Genomic DNA, 19,137 nt, shown 5'->3' on the forward strand with positions numbered 1-19,137 from the left:
GGGAGGTGAGCAGAGATGTGGACTCAGCACATTATGTTCAGCCTGGTCTTGAGAGGGGATCTGGAAGAGGAATTGTACCCATTGAGTGAGTCCCATTGGAGGTAAGGAGCCAGGATTGTCTACCCAGTGCCAGTCATTACTGGCCTCTGGCTGAGCCTACAGCCCAGGGCAGTGGAGGGGGAGCACCTACCCGCTCTGGACAGGGAAAGGGCCCTCAGGAGCCATGAGCAGCCAACATCCACAGCAGCTGGGAGCGGGGATGGCTGAACCAGCAGTGAAGTTGCACCCGCTAGTGAAACCTAAGGTGTGCATGGCCTTCCTGCTAGAAACTCATTCTTAGCAGCATACTCTAGAGAAGCTTCATTCACGTGCCCATGAAGGATACCAGAAAGTCCATGTCAGCATTGCTTATGATGGTAGAAAACTAGAAATAACCTAAATGTCCTTAAACAGGAGAAGAAAGTAATCATAGTAAATACTTACTAAAGTGGTAAAAGTAATGGACTGGAGTATGTGTAGCAATGTGGACAAATCTCAAAGCATGATTTGAGTGAAAAAGCAAGTGTCAGGGTACATTCTGAATGATGCTATTGGAATAAAATTTCAAATATGCAAAATTAACACTAAATATAACTTGTGTGTACACAACTTTTGAGTAAAATTATGGAAACCTACTTAAGGACAAGCACAAATTGGATGATAGTAAGTTGCTCTGGGGAAGGGAAAACTGGGATGGAATCAGGAGTTCAACCGTCTCCCAACTGTCACCCTAATGTTCTATTTAAAGACACACAGGCAATGGCAGCATTTTAAGATTTAGTAGTAACACAGGTGATCATAGTTGATTCTGCATATATTTTATTCTTTTACACTTAATCCATAATATTCACACTTTAAAAATTACAAAAAAATATTCATATGGCTCTATGTACACCTTCAATGATCCTTTTGTTTTGTTTCTTTTCCTGCATTATCATTTTACTTGCAAATTAAACAGAAGAAAGTACACAGACAATCTATTTCCTTTTTTTAGGCTCCATCACAGCAGTTTGCCACATTTCATATGTCACATGAGTTTGTTAGCCATGCTGTTCAGATACAATGCAATTAACATCACGTGAGGATGTTTATGTCAGTGGGGAAATAAATACTCATAAGAAGGCTAAAGTTTCTGAGATGGCATTGACAAGGTAAGGTTTGGGAACCCAATTATTCCAGCTGTCTCTTTGCTATCTATTCTAGCCAATATTTCCAATGGTCCATTCCCACCGGTGATGCTGATCAGAAGAACCAGCTCCATGCTCTTAGACTCTGAGGGGCCTGCTTTCCCCCCCTGTGTCCCAGCCGAGGAAATGTTATTCAAAAAGTGATCAGTTCAAGCTTGAGAATGAGAGGCCTATGTTATAGGTTCTCCTACAGTGATTCTTCATGCTCTTCAGACTTAGCAAAATCATGTATGTGAATATTCAAATATATAAGAACATATTTACTTTTAATCTTGCTAAGTACTTATAGATGGCCCTCTTGGGTGCCTGTACTAGTTTACACTCCCATCACAGCCCATGATGTTCCCATTTGTCCCATAGCCTCGCCAACACTTGGCATCATCACACTCTAATCTGTCATGCAGATTGGGGTAAAGAGAGCCTCATTACTTCCCTGACCACAAGTGCAATCTAACATCTCTTCATATCTTGTTAACGTTTTGGGTTTCTCTTTATGAAAATCCCTTTTCGTATACTCTACCCATTTTTTATGTGACAGACATTTCTTACAAATTCTAGATATTAATCTCAACAAGGGATTTCAGAGAAAGCTTGCAACTTTTAAGATAAAGCTCCTATAGACATTTGTGCTCAGGTTTTGAGTGGATGAAAGCTTCTATTTCTCTGGGATAAATGCCCAGGAGTGCAATTGCTGGAGTATGTTGTAGTTGTATGTTTAGTTTTATAAGAAACAACCAAACTGCTTTCCCCAGTGGCTGTAATAGTCTACATTCCCACCAGCACTGGATGAGTGACAGTTTCTCCACATCCTCACCAGCATTTATTGTTATCACAGTCTTTTATTTTAGTCTCCTTGTGGGTTAATTAACCTTTTCCTAATGGTTTATGATGTTGAACTTTTCAAGTGCTCATGTGACACGATAAAGCCTCTTCAGTGAAGTGTCTGCTCATTTATTCTGTTTAATTCTCCAGTGAACCACCTGGGCCTGGATGCCCTTCATTAGATGCTTTACCTACAAATTCAATCTCTTTAATAGACTCGTTAGGGCATCACTTTCTTTTGAGGAAGGTTTTATAGTTTGTTTCTTTCTAGGAATTGGTCCGTTTCACCTGACTTGTTGGAACTGTGCGCACAGCGTTTTTCTCTGTTTCTTGGTCAGTCCGGCTAGAAATGTGTTTATTTTACCAATATTTCTAGAGAAGCAGTTTTCCAGTTTGTTGAAGGCTATTTTGGAATTCTTTGCTTTACTGATTTCTGCCATTATGTTTTCCCCCTTCCTTGTTTCTTCAAGGTCACTCTGTTGCTCTCTCTAATGTACTATTTAGATACTTGGATCTCTCTTCCCAGCTGTAATTATTTCCTTAGAAGTCTATTTAAAACTAAAACTTTCTGTTTTATGGCTGCTTTTGATTGTTGGCTTTTCTTTATTGTTTTTTAGTTGTGAGTATTCCATAATCTCACTCATGATTTTCTTTGAACTCAGGGTTTATGTAGAATATACTTCACTTCAGCTTTCGTTGTATCTTCTTAACTGCCCAGATATTTGGCTATTTTAAAGCTATCCTTGATTATTAACTTCTTACCTTAGTGCAATATGTTAGAGAACATATATGCATTATGCATTATGGTTCATGAACATATCAATGGAGAACAAACATATTTCTTCTTTAGAATTTACCTTGACTTCCTATCTAGCATAGTACATGGCATTGATTTATTTTGTTTGAAAGACTGGGTATTATCTGTTAGGTGTGGATATAACATGTATAACAAAGCAAACAATAACTTCCAGTTGTCAAATTTTCTTCTGATTTTTAGAAAATCATTTATTGCTTCTCATTTAATAGGTCCTGTTTCTGGAGGCAAGTTTAAAATTAACGCATTCTATTTTGCAAGACAGGATGCTTTCCCTTAACTCAAAATACAGGCAGTTAAAGGTATCCCTGTGGTTTCTTACACATGTCTACATTTTCCTCAGCAAGACATGCTCTTTTACATGTCCTCCTGTCTTGCATTCCCCTACTCTCATCCACTACACAGTGCTGACACGATCTAGTATTTTAGAATTTTTTTTCACACTTTTTCTGTATTCTTTTAGTCAAGAATAAACTTAGCATGGGGCCCCATTGCTCAGTCCTGGGATTTTTGGTTCTGGCTTCACCCAGGACACGGACCCCTCATAGAATCTCCAATCTCTGTATCTAAGGAGAAAAGAGCTTCGCCCAAGGCCTCGTGGAGAATCACAAATGAGGCTGAGGCTTTGTCACGAGGAAGAGAAAATGGCCAATGAGCTCAACCACAGCCCGCGCAGCAGACCTCTCCGCTGTCCAGGCACACAGACAGCACTTTCCAGGGAGGACCCCACTGAGTTTCTACAATAAATCTGTGAGCTTGATCCTAGGTTCACCCTGTGTTTAGAGGCACAAGCACTCAGAGACACGAAGTGCCCTGAAGACTCCCAGCAAACAGGGGGCCGAGTGACCCCTGTGCTGTGCAGGGACAGGGTGCTCACCTGGGAAATATTGGTCCCACACCTGTTGGGAGATACAAATGTTCTGTGATAACACAGAAAGATGAGAGCGAAAGCGGAGCCCCTGCTCAGGGAGGCGGGTAGCGGGTATTCCCCCAGTTTGTCTAGCTGGTGTGCCTGGTGGTCTGCACCACACAGGTATTTTTTAGGGAATCGCTAGTGGATGGTGTGGGGCCACTTGGCGGGTTGGCAGCTGGGGCCCAGGGCTGGGCTGAGTGGCCTCCGTGTTCTGCTCAGGATGCCCCCAATGGGAGGCCAGTCCTTGGCATCTGACCACCAGCTCTGAGTCCTGTGGAGGCAGAGTCCTGGCTTCCAGGAAGGGCAGGTGGAGAAGGCGAGAACCCTTCTCGCTGGGAGTGTTAGGGGTCCTGAGGCCAAAACACACCTTCCATGAGTCTCCAGCTCTGCACCGCCTGCCTGACCTCCCACCCCCAGAGAGTTCTGGTTAATCAGCAGAGCAGTTGGGGCTCCCAATGGGGGCCCCCAATTAGTTTCCGGGCTGTGCGCACATTCGTACTTAAGAAGGTTTCTCTTTGTGTTTCCAGGTTCGGTCTCTGTACTAAACTGCAATGTTAACAGAAGAGCAGCTGGGCCCTCCTATGTTTGGCATCAGCAGGGCCACAGGCAGGGCTGGAAGGTGGAGTCGGAGTGTCTAGAGATGCAGATCGGGAAGTGCTGGACGCGGGAGGACCCTGGGTTGTCAGCTGGAAGAACTTCACGTCATTCCACACCACACCTTCGATGAGGACCCGCAGCCTGTTCTCCTGGTGCTGGCCCTGCAGGCCAGGTGGCTTATGCCCTCCAGGCACTGGCTTTTCGACTCCACAACCTTGTCCTTGGTTTTCTTGGGCAAAAACAGCACCTTCTGTTACTTCTCCTTGGTGAGCACTGTCATGCACATGGTGGGTGTTGCTGTCGCCTTGTCACTGCTGGGCAGCCTGCTGACCTGGAGAGACTGGAAGGTGCACTTGAGGGTGTTGTTGGCGGTAGGCAGGTCTTTCTTCCTGTCTGTGGGCTGGGCTGCCGTCCAGTAATCCACCTGCCGCTCCATCAGCTTGGCGCCATCGCCCTGGCTGGGGGAGGACAACCCCACTCACTGACCGGAAGCAGAGTGGGGTGACAAGGCCTCATTGGTGACCAGAGGTATGGACAGTGGGATGGATGGAAAGCACGCTGCAGCCCAAGGGGGCCCATCATCTGAGTCTCCCGACGTGTCTGCGGACTGTTCCACTACCCCAACTTTCACCCACTCCCCCGAAGGGAATGAACTATAAGGACTCCTGGTGGGGCCCTTCTGCTTGTGGGAGAGCAGGGCTTCCTCGATGGGCAGCTGGGAGGCACAGCTGTCCCCGTGATGTACTGTGTGATTCTCGTCACGATGTCCAGCGTGTCCTGTATGGCGCTCTGGGCCTCCAGATTATGGAACAGGTCCCACCAGGCCAGGTCCTGGAAGAAGCTGTGGTGGCGGTAATGCACGGAGCCCAGGTACCTGGCCACGGGGTGGGAACCCAGCGGGATGACCAGGAAGCTCATGTAGCCCAGCCAGTCCAGCATCTTGTAGGACAGCCGCTCCAGGAACACCCGCAGCACAGCGCTGAAGTAGTGCTGTGCCCCTGCCACCAGGATCTTCACCGGCTTTGGAGGCTTGGAATTACAGTTACAGTGTCTCTGTATCCGCCAGATGATGGAGCTGAAGGCCACCTGGACGTCAGCCGTGGAGTAGGTTCACAGCAAGGCAGCCTGTGCCCCCGCAGGATGTCCGAGGGGAACTGCTCCTGCCAGTCGGAGGTGGTGACAAGAATGATGTTCTCCGGCAGCTGGTCATCAGAGATGGGGATGTGGTTCAGCTGGTTGTACATGGTCTTCCTGGAGATCTGCAGCTGGCGCCCTGGGTCTGGCCACGCTCATTGTCTGGGCTCTTGGCTTGCTTGTCCTGTGGCTGTGCTGTCTGCCGCTTCTTCAGGTACCTGCCCAGCCATGGTGTCCGGGATGCTTCCCCTTGGCCTTGGTGGTGGGGATGATGAGAGACTCGGTCTTGGTGATGCGCCTACTGGGCAGCAGCTTCTTGGTGAGCGTGTCCAGGGCTGAGGTCTCTGGCTCCGGGCTGTCCTTGGGCGGTGCTGTCTGCTCCCCTGGGTGGCAGCTCTGGGGCACTGAGTGGGACACACTGTCACTTGGCTATTGCTGCCTGGGCTTGGTCTTCTCGGGCACTGCAGCTGGCCTAGGAGGCTCCTTTGTTTTGCTTTGTTTGTTTTCTTAACCCACTCCGGAGGTAATTTTTCCACTGATTTTTTAGAGAAAGTTGAAGGGAGGGGGACAGACATAGAGGGAGAGAAGCATCGATGTGAGAGAGACACATGGATTGGTTGCCTCCTGCATGTGCCATGAACAGAGCTGGGGATCAAGCCTGTAATCGAGACAGGTGTGCCCATGACCAGATTTTAACCCGCGACCCTTTACTCCGTGCGCCAACACACTAGCCCTCAGCGAACCCTCTAGGACTCGGAAGCTCTTCCTGGCTCTGGGCACCGTGGATGCTCCCCATGTCCATTTTGGAACAGAAATGTGACAGGCCTTCGCAGTCTGGCCTGAGCTTGGGCTTGGTGGTGCTGAGAAGGCTGTCATCTTCTTCCCTGTCTGGGCTGCTGTCGCTGGTTCTCCAGCATGTCAGACAGAAGGTGCGGGTCTTCCTCTACTTGGGGACATGATCTGCAGGGTCCTGCTCACGGTCCAGGGCCTCCTCCGACACTTGGGCCCCGCTCAGCCAAGCCACAACTTTCTGATTGGAGTTTGGATGCCTTGTCATGGACATTGTTGTGAGTTTCAATAGTTGCTGCTTCCTGGGCTCCCCCATGTCAAAGTTGTCCTTATCCAGGTCCTACCCATGGGCGGCATCTTCACTGGCCTCCTGCTCAGAGAAGCTCTCATACTCCTCCTTAGAGTACTGATCTGTGGACTTGGCCTTGGGCTGGCCTGCGTGGCACTGTCTTCATGGCTGGCTAGTCATGGAGGAGGTACAGACCCAGGCGACCTTGGGTTGTGGGTGCTGTGGGCCACCGTGTTCCAAACACTGTCGCTGGGCTGTTTGATGCCTGGGGCTCATGTTTTCTCTCACGCTTTGGCCAGATTTGCAGGCTCCTTCTTGCTCTGGGCCCTGTGGATGCTCCCTATCTCTGTCTCCGAGCTGCAGTATGCCCAGCCTTCGAAGAACAGGCTGAGCTTGGGCTTGGGGGTGCTGAGGGTGCTGTTATCATCCTCCATGTCTGGGTTACTGTTGTTGGGGTTTTGCAGTGTGTTAAATAGAAGGTCCAGGTCCCACTCCAACTCGGGGACATGCTCTGCGGTGTCCTGCTTGAGTCCACAGCCTCCTCGAACACTTTGACCTTTCCCAGCCACGCCACGACTTTCCCCCTGATACTTTGTGGCCTGGTAATGGATGTCTTTCCTGATATCCATGGCCTCTGCTTCTTGGGCATCCCCATGCCAATGCCTCAGCCAGGTCCAGCCCATGGATGGCATTGTTGCTGGCCTGTTGCTCAGAGGAGAAGCTCTGATATACCCCCTCGGAGTATTTAACCCTTGACTTGGCCTTGCATCTGGCCTGTACGGCACTGTCCTCCTGGTGGATGGGCTGGTTGGACAGGGAGCAGACCCAGATCTTGGCCACTTTGCCAGAAGCCTCCTTGATGCTGCTGCAGAGGCACTGCCCCTGGCCACCCTTGAGGGGTCGCTGCCTGACCTTGGCCATGTGGATGGCGCCCACAGAAGAGTATCTTGTAGCTCTAGATGGTCTGGTTCTTAAAGCGCTTCCTCCAGTGCAATAGGATCTGTAGCTTGTTGCCTTCTCTCTTAAGGAAGTGGGGGTCCTGCAGTGAGGTGAGCCCCGAGTCTGTCTCCTGTTGTCCACTGGGGAACAGCATACGCCCGTAGGATGTGCTTGGAGCCCTGCTTCTTCACGGTGATCACCACTGATATGAGGTTGGAGCCCTGCATCTTCATGGCAATCACCATGGAGATGAGGTCCTTCTCCAGCTCTTTGAAGACCACCATCTTCATTAAGGTCAGGTTGCACAACCTGGGCACAAACCTGAGACTGGGGCTGTCCAACTCCCGGGTAGCAAACAGGTTCTTGGGCATTGGTGTGTGGAGTCTGGGCGGGGAGGTGGGGGTGCGGTGGTGGTGTGGGCTGGAGACCAGGGCTGTGGGCATCAAGGAAGATGCAGCATTTGCAACATACAGGTCCTTTCTGCATTCTGGGGTGATTGTTTCTCTTCCTGTGTTGGGACAGAGGAGAGACATTCCGTCAGGGGCAGCTTAGGAACTGCCAGGTGGGTTGGGGGCTGAAGTGCAGACTGAACCCCTATAGGAGCACTCAGTGATTGTTGTCAGGAGGTGGGACATGTGTGATCCATGGACAGTGTGTGCGAAAAGGGACCACATGCTCACTGACTAGCTCAGGGAAGGCCTGTGTGGTGTTCTTGCAAACTCAGAGACCTGAAGTTATCACAAAGGATGTTCTGAAATGAAAATGTTTAAGCTAAAAGCAGTTTATGTTGGGTAGTCATGTCCTAGGCTGGCATCTTTCCTGACAAAGACAAAGGTCAATCTTTACCTTAACTGAGCCTGTCTATTGCCTGTTGGCATCTACAATAACATACCTTTGGAATGTCAAGGGAATTTCCCTTTTTTCCAGACCCCTCAAAGCATAGGCAATGCTCCGCGGAGAGCACAAATGCCCTCATTGTTACTGAGTTCATTGTTGACTTGTAACTATCCTAGATCCACCTATAGGTTGTAAAAGAAGTAGGTCTGTGTCATTTTACTGTTTATCCAGTCACAGAGGATTCCCCACTTTGATTTCTCTGGGACCCTAATGTGTCACCACTGGATTTCATGTTACCACCATACAACTCCTGTTTTGATTGTAATGTATAAAATAAGGTGCAAAACTGCCATTCTCCAGAGCATTACCTCAATCTGCTGAGATTTTCTTCCCGCCAATTGTTTACAGTTGGGCTTAAATAAACTCACAAAAATTCCTCGAAGGTTTGAGTGTTTCTTACTTTGACATTTACTTGGCGTAGTGGGTCAGGATTCCAAAGAACCACCCCCCGCCCCCGCCTCCCCTCCCAGACCCCACCAGGACCAAACTGTGGACCAGGTGCTGAGATTCAACAAAAGACCCATTGAACCCACTGGTTCCCCACCCATCAGGTGAACCTGGGTGAGTTGTGTCTTAGATCTAGGACTTTCCCTTGCTGATTGATAGAGGGTTAGATTTATTTGAGCTGTATTTTGAAATACTCCAGGTGGAACTAAGATTAAAGGTTGAGGGAACTTAGGCTAAGACAAGACAGGAGGAACAATGGGTGGCTGGTTTTGAATTGTGGATTTCCAACTGGAATTGCTTTCTGAGAATCTGAGCAAAAAACTCTTTGCTGTATAAATTAGAGTTGAACTCAATCAGCTCCAAAAAATACAGGGTCATGTCTTCCCTCCAGCCTGAGTATTAGGTATTCTTAGGGGACTAAGAAGCTCTGTGGAGGTGTGAGGTTATTCCTCATGACATGCAGGGGCCCCAAAGCAAAATTTCAACTCAACTGCAATTACAGTGACTGGTTCTGTGGGGGAGCACCCAAAGGTTTGGTCAAGCGTTCCCTGACCCTCTGGCTGTGTTAGACAGCAGGGAGATAAGCCGAGGCACATCAGAGGGCTGAATGTGACTTGAAGGGTGAGAGCCAAATGGAGCTCAAACCATAAGCAACACAGGTTGACCAACTACATTACATAACAATCCTAGAAAATTTGCTCAGATTCTGCAGATATCAGAAACACAAACAAACATAAAAACAACACACACACACACACACACACACACACACACACACACACACAACTACAAAACAACAACAAAACACACCTAAAATTAACATGGGTTTGTGCCTCCAAGGCCAGGAGATGCCAGATCCCAGCCCTCATTAATACTCCTGATAGGAAGCTTTTACTTGCAAGTGCTTTACAGAAATGGGAAGATTTAACTAGAAAATATCCTCTTAAAAATGGCCAAAATGCAGTTTTATTTGCTTGCCTAAATTAATTTTTGGCATGCAATAAAAATTAGAAAAATGCCAGGTCTAACATTAAACTGACTGACTGAATGAAAGCATATCTTGATTTGGAAATGAGGAGATTCTAAGGAGAAGCACATATAAATTCTTTTTTAAAAAATTAAGGAATTAGAAATTTTAGAAACTGTCGTTGAACTCTTCTGAAGCTAATAAATGCCAACACCCCATTCTTCCCCTTTCTCTAGCTCCCCCAGTATATCCTTCTCCCTTTCCCCTCCCTTTTTCCTTCCCCTTCAGTCCCCTCCACTACCCTTCCCTACTGACTTCAGGGAAAATGAGAATAGGAATTCTACCAGCTCCCTTTGGAGAAAAGCTTGTCTCAGCAAGAGAGGAACCAGCAATGTTCCTGATTTTCTCAGTGACCCTGATGGGTTCACAAAGACATTTAACTGTTCGAACATGTAATCCTGGCTATTCTAACTGATTCCAGTTAATATAGCTAATGGTTTCTGCCAGCAAATGCACACTTTCTAAATAAAGTTTGCAAGAAAATTCCTAAGGAGAATTCTGTCCACTGTTAGAATCATAGGAAACTGAAATAGGGTGTGGAAAAAGGAAAAACAAAACAAAACAAAAACAACCATAGGGTTGATCCATGGGCGTTTCCCCTTCTCACTGATAGTTTGGGAGCAGGTGAAATTATCATAGAAAGGGAAGCCACTAAGACCCCTGTACGTACTGGGCTACTCTATTTGTCCCTAACCACACCCAGCTAATTGTCTTCTCCTTCGGAGTAAAGCTTCTGTGCAAATGGCAGGAGTATTTAACCAATGTCTGTTTTTAATCAAAACCTGTTTCCAACTAGGGAATATTATAGGAATATTAGCAAATATATATCTTTGTTAATAAAAATCTGCCCCAATTCAACTGATAGGGAGAGGTGTTTTGTTTGTTTGTTTTATGAAATCAGTGATACCCACACATGCTTTTTCCGGAAGGGTAATATGTATTTAGAAATAAATGAGCAAGATACCAAACCCAAAAGAGCTTGAGATGAACCCAGTGGTGTGTCCTCAAAGTTGGGGTCCTGGCTGCACCCAGGTTTCCTCGGGGGCTCTGGAAAAGGATCTGCTGGTGGAATCATGCACAGACATGGAGAGGCATGGGGGAGAGATTGAGCATTCAGCAGGTAAGATGAGCATTTGGCCATTGTTTGTCTGAAAAGGAGCCCAGAGTTGGAACCGCATGCATGCACCTCTGTCCAATACCCACCAGGGTGGAGGGAGCTGGGCCCCTTTCTTCTGAGCTCAGGCTTATGCAGTTCGGAACCCAACCCTCAATGGAAAATTGGGGAACTGATGTCCATAGAGTGGCAGATATTACCCAATGTTCATGACATTCAGAGCCCAGAGTTCAGGAATGTTCAGGATTCCAGGCCAAGGCTCCCACCTCCCCACAGAGTTGGTCTGGACATGAGAAATCCTGACATACTGGGCAGCTCCTGCCTGTTTCTCTGTATCTGGGGGCTGGGGTGGGAGGGGGAAGAGGGGGGCTTTGTCCTGGGACCCAAAAAGAGCCCTGTTTTTTTCTAAGGGGAATTATTATTATTATTATTTTATTGTTTAAAGTATTACATATGTTTCCTTTCCCCCCCATGGAACCCTCCCTGGCCACTCCCACCCCCCAACACAGGCTCCCCCCTGAGTGTCTGTGTGGTCCAGCCCCATCCCCTCCCCACTCACCCACACCACCCACTCCACATTCACAGCTCTCTGACTCCTGCCCTTTTTTCTAGCAGAAGCCCTCAGACCACTGCCCTCTTGCAGAAATCCCACCATATGTGGGATCCTGAGTGTGGCCCCCTATTGGGGCTCAATCTCCCAATCTGGGCATGTGCCCTTGATCAGAATCAAACCGGGACCTTTCAGTCCGCAGGCAGACATTCTATCCACTGAGCCAAACTGACTAGGACCCTTGTTGTTTTGATTTGCATCTCTCACATGATTAGTGACTTTGAGCATATTTTCTTAAGGCCAAGAGACATATGAAAACAGAAGTTTTTTCTTGTGACTAATAAAAAGAATTTTATTAAACTCACTGAACTCACATGTCCACATCCATCCATCATCACAGTGGCCAGGCCAGTGAGATGTGCAGATATCTCCACTCTGGGGCCCTGAACCACACTCCCAGAACCACCTGGATGTGGAAACTGGCAGCTGCAAGAAAGGGGGAAATAGAAGTCATGTTCACCACAGGCCATTGTCAAATAAAATATTGACTTCTGGTTTCCACTCTGACATATAAGAGCTTGGGAGTCCTTACTCTCATCTTTATAAGAAGAAAAAAGATGAACAATCCAAAAAACAGGAACTCTTTTTCGATCCATCAGATCATTGAAGTCACATGGCTATGAAATTAACCTTTGCTGTGGCAAACCACTGAGATTCAGGGCTCTGTTAACACAATACAACCTAGCACTAGCATTTGTGTGTGCGCGCACGCACAGACACACACACGCACACACACACACTCACTCTAGATGAAATGAGTTTTGGTGGAATTAGTAGAAAAGCAGACACTGAGGAGGTGACAATAGGAAGAAAAAGGAGGTTGGAGGCACTTTTGCCTGTGACAGTCCTATTCCTACTTTATAGCTACTACCCCTCATGAGCCTGAACATCCCTAAGAAGCACATGCTACAATAATCCATTGTGCAGGCAGGGGAGAGATAGGCTCTGACAGGTACAATGACTTATACAGGTTCAAGAAGAGGTAAGAATGAGGGGTTGAATCTGAACCCAGGCCTGTCTCCTCAACTCTCAGACCCTGACTGCGCCCAGGCTTTCTAGGGCAGTGGTCAGCAAACTGCGGCTCACAAGCCACATGCGGCTCTTTGGCCCCTTGAGTGTGGCCACAAAGTTTCAGTCGCACTGTAGGTGCGCGCCGGCAGGTGGTATTTTGTGGAAGAGCCACACTCAAGGGGCCGCAGTTTGCCGACCACTGTTCTAGGGGGCTGTGGAGAGGATGTGTTGGTGTCACTGTGTATACTGTGGGTGTTCCGTGGAGCAGGTGGGTGAGCAGTCAGCAGCCCCCAGCACTGTCTATCGCTGTTATTAGGTGAGGGGAGTCAGAGGGGGCAATCCTAGGAAGTGAGGTCATTTCCTAATAGAACTTGCAACCCCCATAACCAGGCACCCACTTTCTAGCAACTGCCCCAGAAACCAGGAGTATATTAATTGGAATAGGTAAGAATAGCCAGGATTACATGTTCTAGCAGTTAAATTTCTTTGTGAACCAATCAGGGCCATAGAGAAAATGGAGAACGATTGCTGGTTCCTCTCTGGCTGAGAGCAGCTTTTCTCCAAAGGGAGCTGGTAGAATTCCTATTCTCATTTCCCTTAAGTCAGTAGGGAGGGGCAGAGGAGGAGACAGAAGGGGAAGGAAGAAAGGGAAGAAGAGGAACACATCTGGACAAGGAAGCTCAGAGAGCAACACATATAGTGGATGTGCTATAGAAGGGGGAGAATGGTGTGTTAGCATTTATTAGCTTCAGGAGAGTTCGGAGATAATCTCTGAAATTTCTTTTTTAAAGAGAATTTATCTGTGTTTCTCCTTAGAAGTTTCTAATTTCCAAATCAAGATATGCGTCCTATGTATTCAATCACTTTAATTTTCAGGTGGGCATTTTTCTAGGTTTTTTCTTTTTCTTTTTTTGCCTGCACAAAATTAATTTAGGCACCCAAAGATGTCTGTGTATTGGCCATTTTCCAGTTGATATTTTCTAGTTAAATTTTCCGTTTCTGTAAAGCACTAGGAAGTCAAGGCTCCCTGTTAGGAATATTAATGAGGGCTGGAGTCTGGGAGTTCCCAGCCTTGGAGACACAGCTTCCCATGGTAATTATAGGTGTGCTTGTTGCTGTTGTTTTTATAGTTGTTTGGTATCTGTAGAGTCTCGGCACATTTTCTAGGGGCGTTATGTAGTGGGTTGAAGTTTGTTGCTGTATGGGTTGAGCTGCATAATACTCACTCCCCTAGAGTCTCATTCAACCCTCTTATGTGCCTCGGTTTCTCTCCCTGCTGCCTACAACAACCCGCACAGGTGGACCAAACCTGATTACTGCTCCCCCTGAAGAGCCAGTTAGTTTAGTTACAGTTGTGTGGGAATTTCCCTATGGGGCTCCTGCATGTCGTGAGGAATGACCTCTGACACATCCGCAAAGATCCTCAGTTGTCTCAGAACACCTGAGATTCGTGCTGGAAAGAGGATGTGCCCCTTCATTTTCTGAGCTGAACAGGATCAGCTCTCACTTATACAGCCAAGGTTTTCCCCCCAGACTCTCAAAAGGCAAATGCTATAGAAAAGCCAGGGGTAAAAACCAGGCCCGTTTTCCCTCCTGTCTCTCCTTAGCCCGGGATCTGTCAACCATTAACCTTAGTTCCACTAAGAGGATTAAATAATGCGGCTCAACTGAAGTCAGCAGCACAAGCAAGGGAAGGTCCTGGGTCCAAGAGACAACTCTCACAAGTTCACCAGACGGGCAGGGAACTGGTGGGTCAATGGGCCCTTTGCTGGGACCCAGCACCAGGTGTAGGTCTGCAGGGTGGTGCTGGGTGAGCTTTTCTAAGATCCTGCTGTATTGTGCCAAGTAAATGTCAAGTAAGAAGCATTCAAAACTGGGAACAATTGTTGAGATTTTATCTGAGCCAAACTGTCAATAACCTTGAAGCAAAATCTCAATGGATTGAAATAATGCTCTGGAGAATGGCAGTTTTCACCTTATTTTAGATATTACAATCAAAAGTGGAGATGTATGTGGGTTGCATGAAATCCATTGGTGATAGATTGGATAAAAAGTAAAATGATAGAGACATACTTCATTCCCAGAGATATAGGATAGGATATAGCAGCCAACAATGAACTCAACAACAATGAGGAGATTTGTGGTCTCCGCAGAGCACAGAGTGTCCAGAACAAGGAAAGTTTCTTTGACATCCCAAAGCTATGTTCTTGTAGATTCCAGAAGACAGTAGGCAGCCTCAGTTAAGGTAAAGATTGGCCTTTTTTAGGTAAGATACCAGCCTATGACACGGCGACCCACCAGAAACTGCTTTTAGTTAAAAAGTTTTAACTTCAAAATATCCTTTGTGATAACTTTAGGTCTCTGAGTTTAAAAGACCACCACCCAGGCCTTCCCTGACCTCATCACAGGTTAGCGAGTGGCCACTTTTTGTGCCTCCACACTCTCCTTCCATCACTCATGCCCCACCTCTTGCCCCCAATCATGTCCCTCCTCTGTCCCACCACAGGAGGACAAACCATCAACCCTGAGTAGGAAAAGGACCGGTAGGGTGCCAGCAGCTGCAGCTTCCTCACGAACTGTGGGCCTGGCCAGCACGTCCACGGTGCTGAAGACACAGGTCCCCCAGAACCTGTTCGCCCCCTGGGAGGTGGACTGCTCCAGCGCCAGCTGCATGCCCAGGTGCTGCAGTCTCACTTTAAAGAAGCTAGTGATCTTCAAGAAGCTGGCCAAGGACCTCAACTCCGTGGTGATTTCCGTGAGGATGCAGGACTCCAAGGGCATCCTGAGATCCCAAGAGATTGTGCTGCCCCGCAGTGGGCCAGTGCAGACCGACCTGGCGCTGACCTTCTCCCTGCAGTACCCCAACTTCCTCAAGGGAGCAGGCAACAGGCTACTGGTCATGCTGGAGCAGAGGAAGCGCTCTAAGAACAGCACCGTCCTGGGCTACAGGACACTGGCCACGGGCACCATCCACATGGCTGAGGTGATGCAGCGAAACCTCGAGTGTGGCCAGATGCTGAGCCTCTGCAGGAGGGTCAAGGAGTCCTCCACCACGGTGGCCAAGGTCTGGATCTCCTCCCTGTGCAATCAGCCCATCGAACACAAGGACAGTACCAAGCAGGCCAGCCCCAAGGCCAGGTCCGCAGGTAACTTCACCGAGGGGCAGGATGAGAGCTCCTTTTCTGAGCTGCAGGCCAGCTGCAGGGGAAAGCACAGACAGGACCTGCAGAAGGATGACTTGGAGAAGGGGAAGCCAAAGAAGCAGCGGCGATCAATACGAGGGAACTTGAAGCAGAGAGTCCTGGCGCTGTTTCACAGGTCCAAAGTGTCCGAGAGGGGCCTTCGGTCTGACATGAGGGGGAAACGCAGGAAAAGTGACCCATACATGGAGGAGGATGAGAGTGTCCTCAGCACCCCAAGGCCCAAGCTCAGGCCATACTTCGAAGGCTTGTCAGACTGCAGCTCACAGACGGAGATGTGGGGCAGCCACAGTGACAGGACCCAAACAGAGCCTCTGAGTGTGCCCCACATGCCCGAGAATTCATGGGCCCTGGGAGGCAAGCAGCCAAGTGAGAACGACAATGAAGTTGTGGCCCACAGCACACCCACCAGCAAGGTGGACAAGGTCCAGATCTCCTCCCTGTCCAGGCCGCCCATTGACCACGAGGACAGCGCCAGGCAAGCCAGTCCCAAGGCTGAGTCCTCGGATAACTACTCTGAGTGCAAGTGTGAGAGCTGCTTCTCGCAGCTGGAGGCCAGCTACCATACCGCTGCCCAGGAGGGGGATGACTTTGATGAGGGGAATCTCATATTCAGAAGTAGAACCCTGACCAGTCAACAGAACTACCACCAGAAAGTCCTGGTATGGCTGCACACAGTCCAAGTGTCGGAGGAGGTCCTGGACCCCAAGCAGGACCATGGGGAGCATGTCCCGGAGGTGGAGGAGGACCTGGACCTCCTGTATGACATGCTGCAGAACCCCAGTGACAGTGGCCCAGACACTGAGGACGATGACAGCGTCCTCAGCACCCCCATACCTAAGCTCAGGCCATACTTCGAAGGCCTGTCTAGCGGCCCAGACATGAAGGACAATGACAGTGTCCTCAGCAGCCGCAATCCCAAGCTCAGGCCATACATCAAAGGCCTGTCAGACTCCAACTTGCAGGAGGAGATGTGGTGCCTCCACGGTGCCAGGATCCAAAAGGAGCCTCTGAGTTTGGCCCACCTTCCTGAGAACGCGAGGGCCCCGGGAGGCAAGCAGCCAAGCCACGGTGACTCCAAATTTGTGATCTGCAGCACACCCGCCACTAAGACCCGAATGGCGTCCTTGTCCAGCCAGCCCATCGATCACGAGGCCACTGCCATGCAGGCAGCATCAAGGCCCAGACCTCGCATAACGACTTCGCCAGCACATCTGAGAGCTTCTTCTTCGAGCAGGCGGCCAGCTACAATGCCGCCCACAGGCAGTTCCAGGAGAATAACTTTGACAAAGGGAATCTGATAGTAAGAAGGAGGTGCATGACCAGGCAACAGAATTACCACCAGAAAGCCGTGGCATCTATGCTCATGGCCCAAGTGTCGGAGAAGGTCGTGTCCTCAGAACAGGCCCTTGTGAGGCATGTCCCCAAAGTGGAGAAGGCCCTGGACCATCGGCATGACATTATGGCGAGCTCCAGTGACAGTAGCCTAGACGTGGAGGATGATATCAGTGTCCCCAGCACCCCAAAGCCCAAGCTCAAGCGATACTTTGACAGCATGTCAAGTGATAGTGGCTCTGACTCAATGGCCCACAGAATTCGCTCCCCTGGGGGGTGGCTGGCACAGCTGGAGGACAGCTGGGAGGCAGGGTCCTCCGCCTGGCATTGGTTCGCCAAGAAGGTGCCATCCATAATGTGCTTCACCGTCTCTAGTCATGCCGTCCAGCAGGTCCACGAGGAAGCAGGCTGGCCACCGGGGCTGCAACACAGCCCTGAATGAGTGGGTCAATAGACTGGACAACGAGGGCCCAGACCCGCAGAGCCAGCGGCAGGTCCCCAGGAACCCCGTGTGTGACCAGCTCAACAACATCCTCATTTCCCACGACAAGCTGCCTGAGAGCATCATCCTGGTCAACACCTCCGACTGGCAGGGCCAGTTACTTTCGGACATCCTGCAGGGGCACACGCTGCCCGTGGTGTGCACTTGCTCCACAGATGACGTCCAGGAGGCCTTCACCATCATCGTCTCACAGATGCAGAGATACTGCAACTGCAATTCCCAGGCCCTGACGGCTGTGAAGATGGCGGTGGCAGGGGCACAGCCCTACTTCAGCGCTGTACCGCGGATCTTCGTGGAGCAGCTGTCCCAGCAGCCACCCCAATGGCTGGACTACATGCGCTTCCTGGTCATCCCGCTGGGTTCTCATCCCTTGGCCAGCTACCTGGGCTCCATGGATTGCCGCTACAACAACTTCTTCCAGGACCTGTACTAGTGGGACATGTTCAACAACCTGGAGTCCCAGAACACCTTGCAGGACACACAGGACGTTGTGTCGAGAATCTCTGAGTACGTCACAGGGGCCAACTGTGTCCACCTGCTGCCCATCGCAGAGGCCATGCTCATGTCTAAGCAGCAGCACCCCGACGAGAATTCCTCACAGAAGCTCCTCCCCTTTGTGGGGGCGGTGAAGGTTGGAAGAGTGGAACCATCTGCAGCCATGTCAGGAGACTCAGATGATGCGGTCCCCTCATGCTCCAGTGAGCTTCTGTCCCCTGCCGGGAAGGCCTCACCCAACACACTCTCCCCGCCGTCAGTGAGTGGGGGCCTGTCCTCCACCAGCCAGAGTGTCCATGCAGAGATGATGGAGCTGCAGGTGGACTACTGGACGGCAGCCCAGCCAATAGACACCAAGAGAGTGGAGGAGAAGAAAGAACTCTCTACCGCCAAACACACTCACGTGCTTCTTCCAGTCTGTCCAGGTCAGAAGGCTGCCCCGCAGTGGTGAGGCCACAGCAACACCCGCCACGTCCATGACAGTGGTCACCAAGGAGAAGAAGAAGGCGCCCAAGAAAACCAAGGACGGGGATGTGGAGTCCAAAAGCCAGTGCATCCAGGGCATCAGTCGCCTGGTTTGCAAGGCCAAGCACCAGCAGAGCATGATGCCAGTCGTCAGCGACGGTGTGGAGTGGAACGACGTGACGTTCTTCCAGCTGGCAGCCCAGTGGTCCTCCCACGTCAAGCACTTCCCTGTCTGCATCTTCGGAGACAACAATTCCACCTTCTAGCCCCGCCCCTCCCCCCGCCCCCCGCCCTTCTCTCTGCCTGGGCCAAGCCCAGAAGGACCCAGCTGCTTTTCTGTGAACAGTTCAGTTCTACACACACAGACCCTGGAAACCCAAACAGAAACCGTTTTAAATTTGAATGTGCTCACAGCCTGGAACCTCAGGGAGTTTCCCTCACTGGGAGCTCCTCACTGCTCTGTTCAGTAACCAGAACGCTCTGGCGGGTGGGAGTCAGGAGGGCAGTGTTG

General features: G+C 49.6%; 1 protein-coding gene and 1 pseudogene across 1 annotated transcript; one reads left to right on the forward strand and one right to left on the reverse strand.

Annotated features, from left to right (window-relative positions):
- Positions 1 to 4,366: 4,366 nt before the first annotated feature.
- LOC132219284 (phosphofurin acidic cluster sorting protein 2-like) lies at positions 4,367 to 15,302 on the reverse strand (annotated as a pseudogene).
- A 16-nt stretch (positions 15,303 to 15,318) lies between these two features.
- Positions 15,319 to 18,892, forward strand: LOC132217793 (phosphofurin acidic cluster sorting protein 2-like). Its single transcript, XM_059668239.1, is given in 7 exon segments — positions 15,319 to 15,947; positions 16,105 to 16,106; positions 16,508 to 16,699; positions 16,781 to 16,891; positions 17,389 to 17,530; positions 17,532 to 18,542; positions 18,544 to 18,892. Coding segments are annotated over 7 exon segments (2,364 nt in total). The 5' UTR covers positions 15,319 to 15,390.
- Positions 18,893 to 19,137: the final 245 nt, after the last annotated feature.

The sequence above is a fragment of the Myotis daubentonii genome, chromosome 16, assembly GCF_963259705.1.
Source record: "Myotis daubentonii chromosome 16, mMyoDau2.1, whole genome shotgun sequence".
In the NCBI taxonomy this organism is placed as follows: Eukaryota; Metazoa; Chordata; class Mammalia; order Chiroptera; family Vespertilionidae; genus Myotis; species Myotis daubentonii.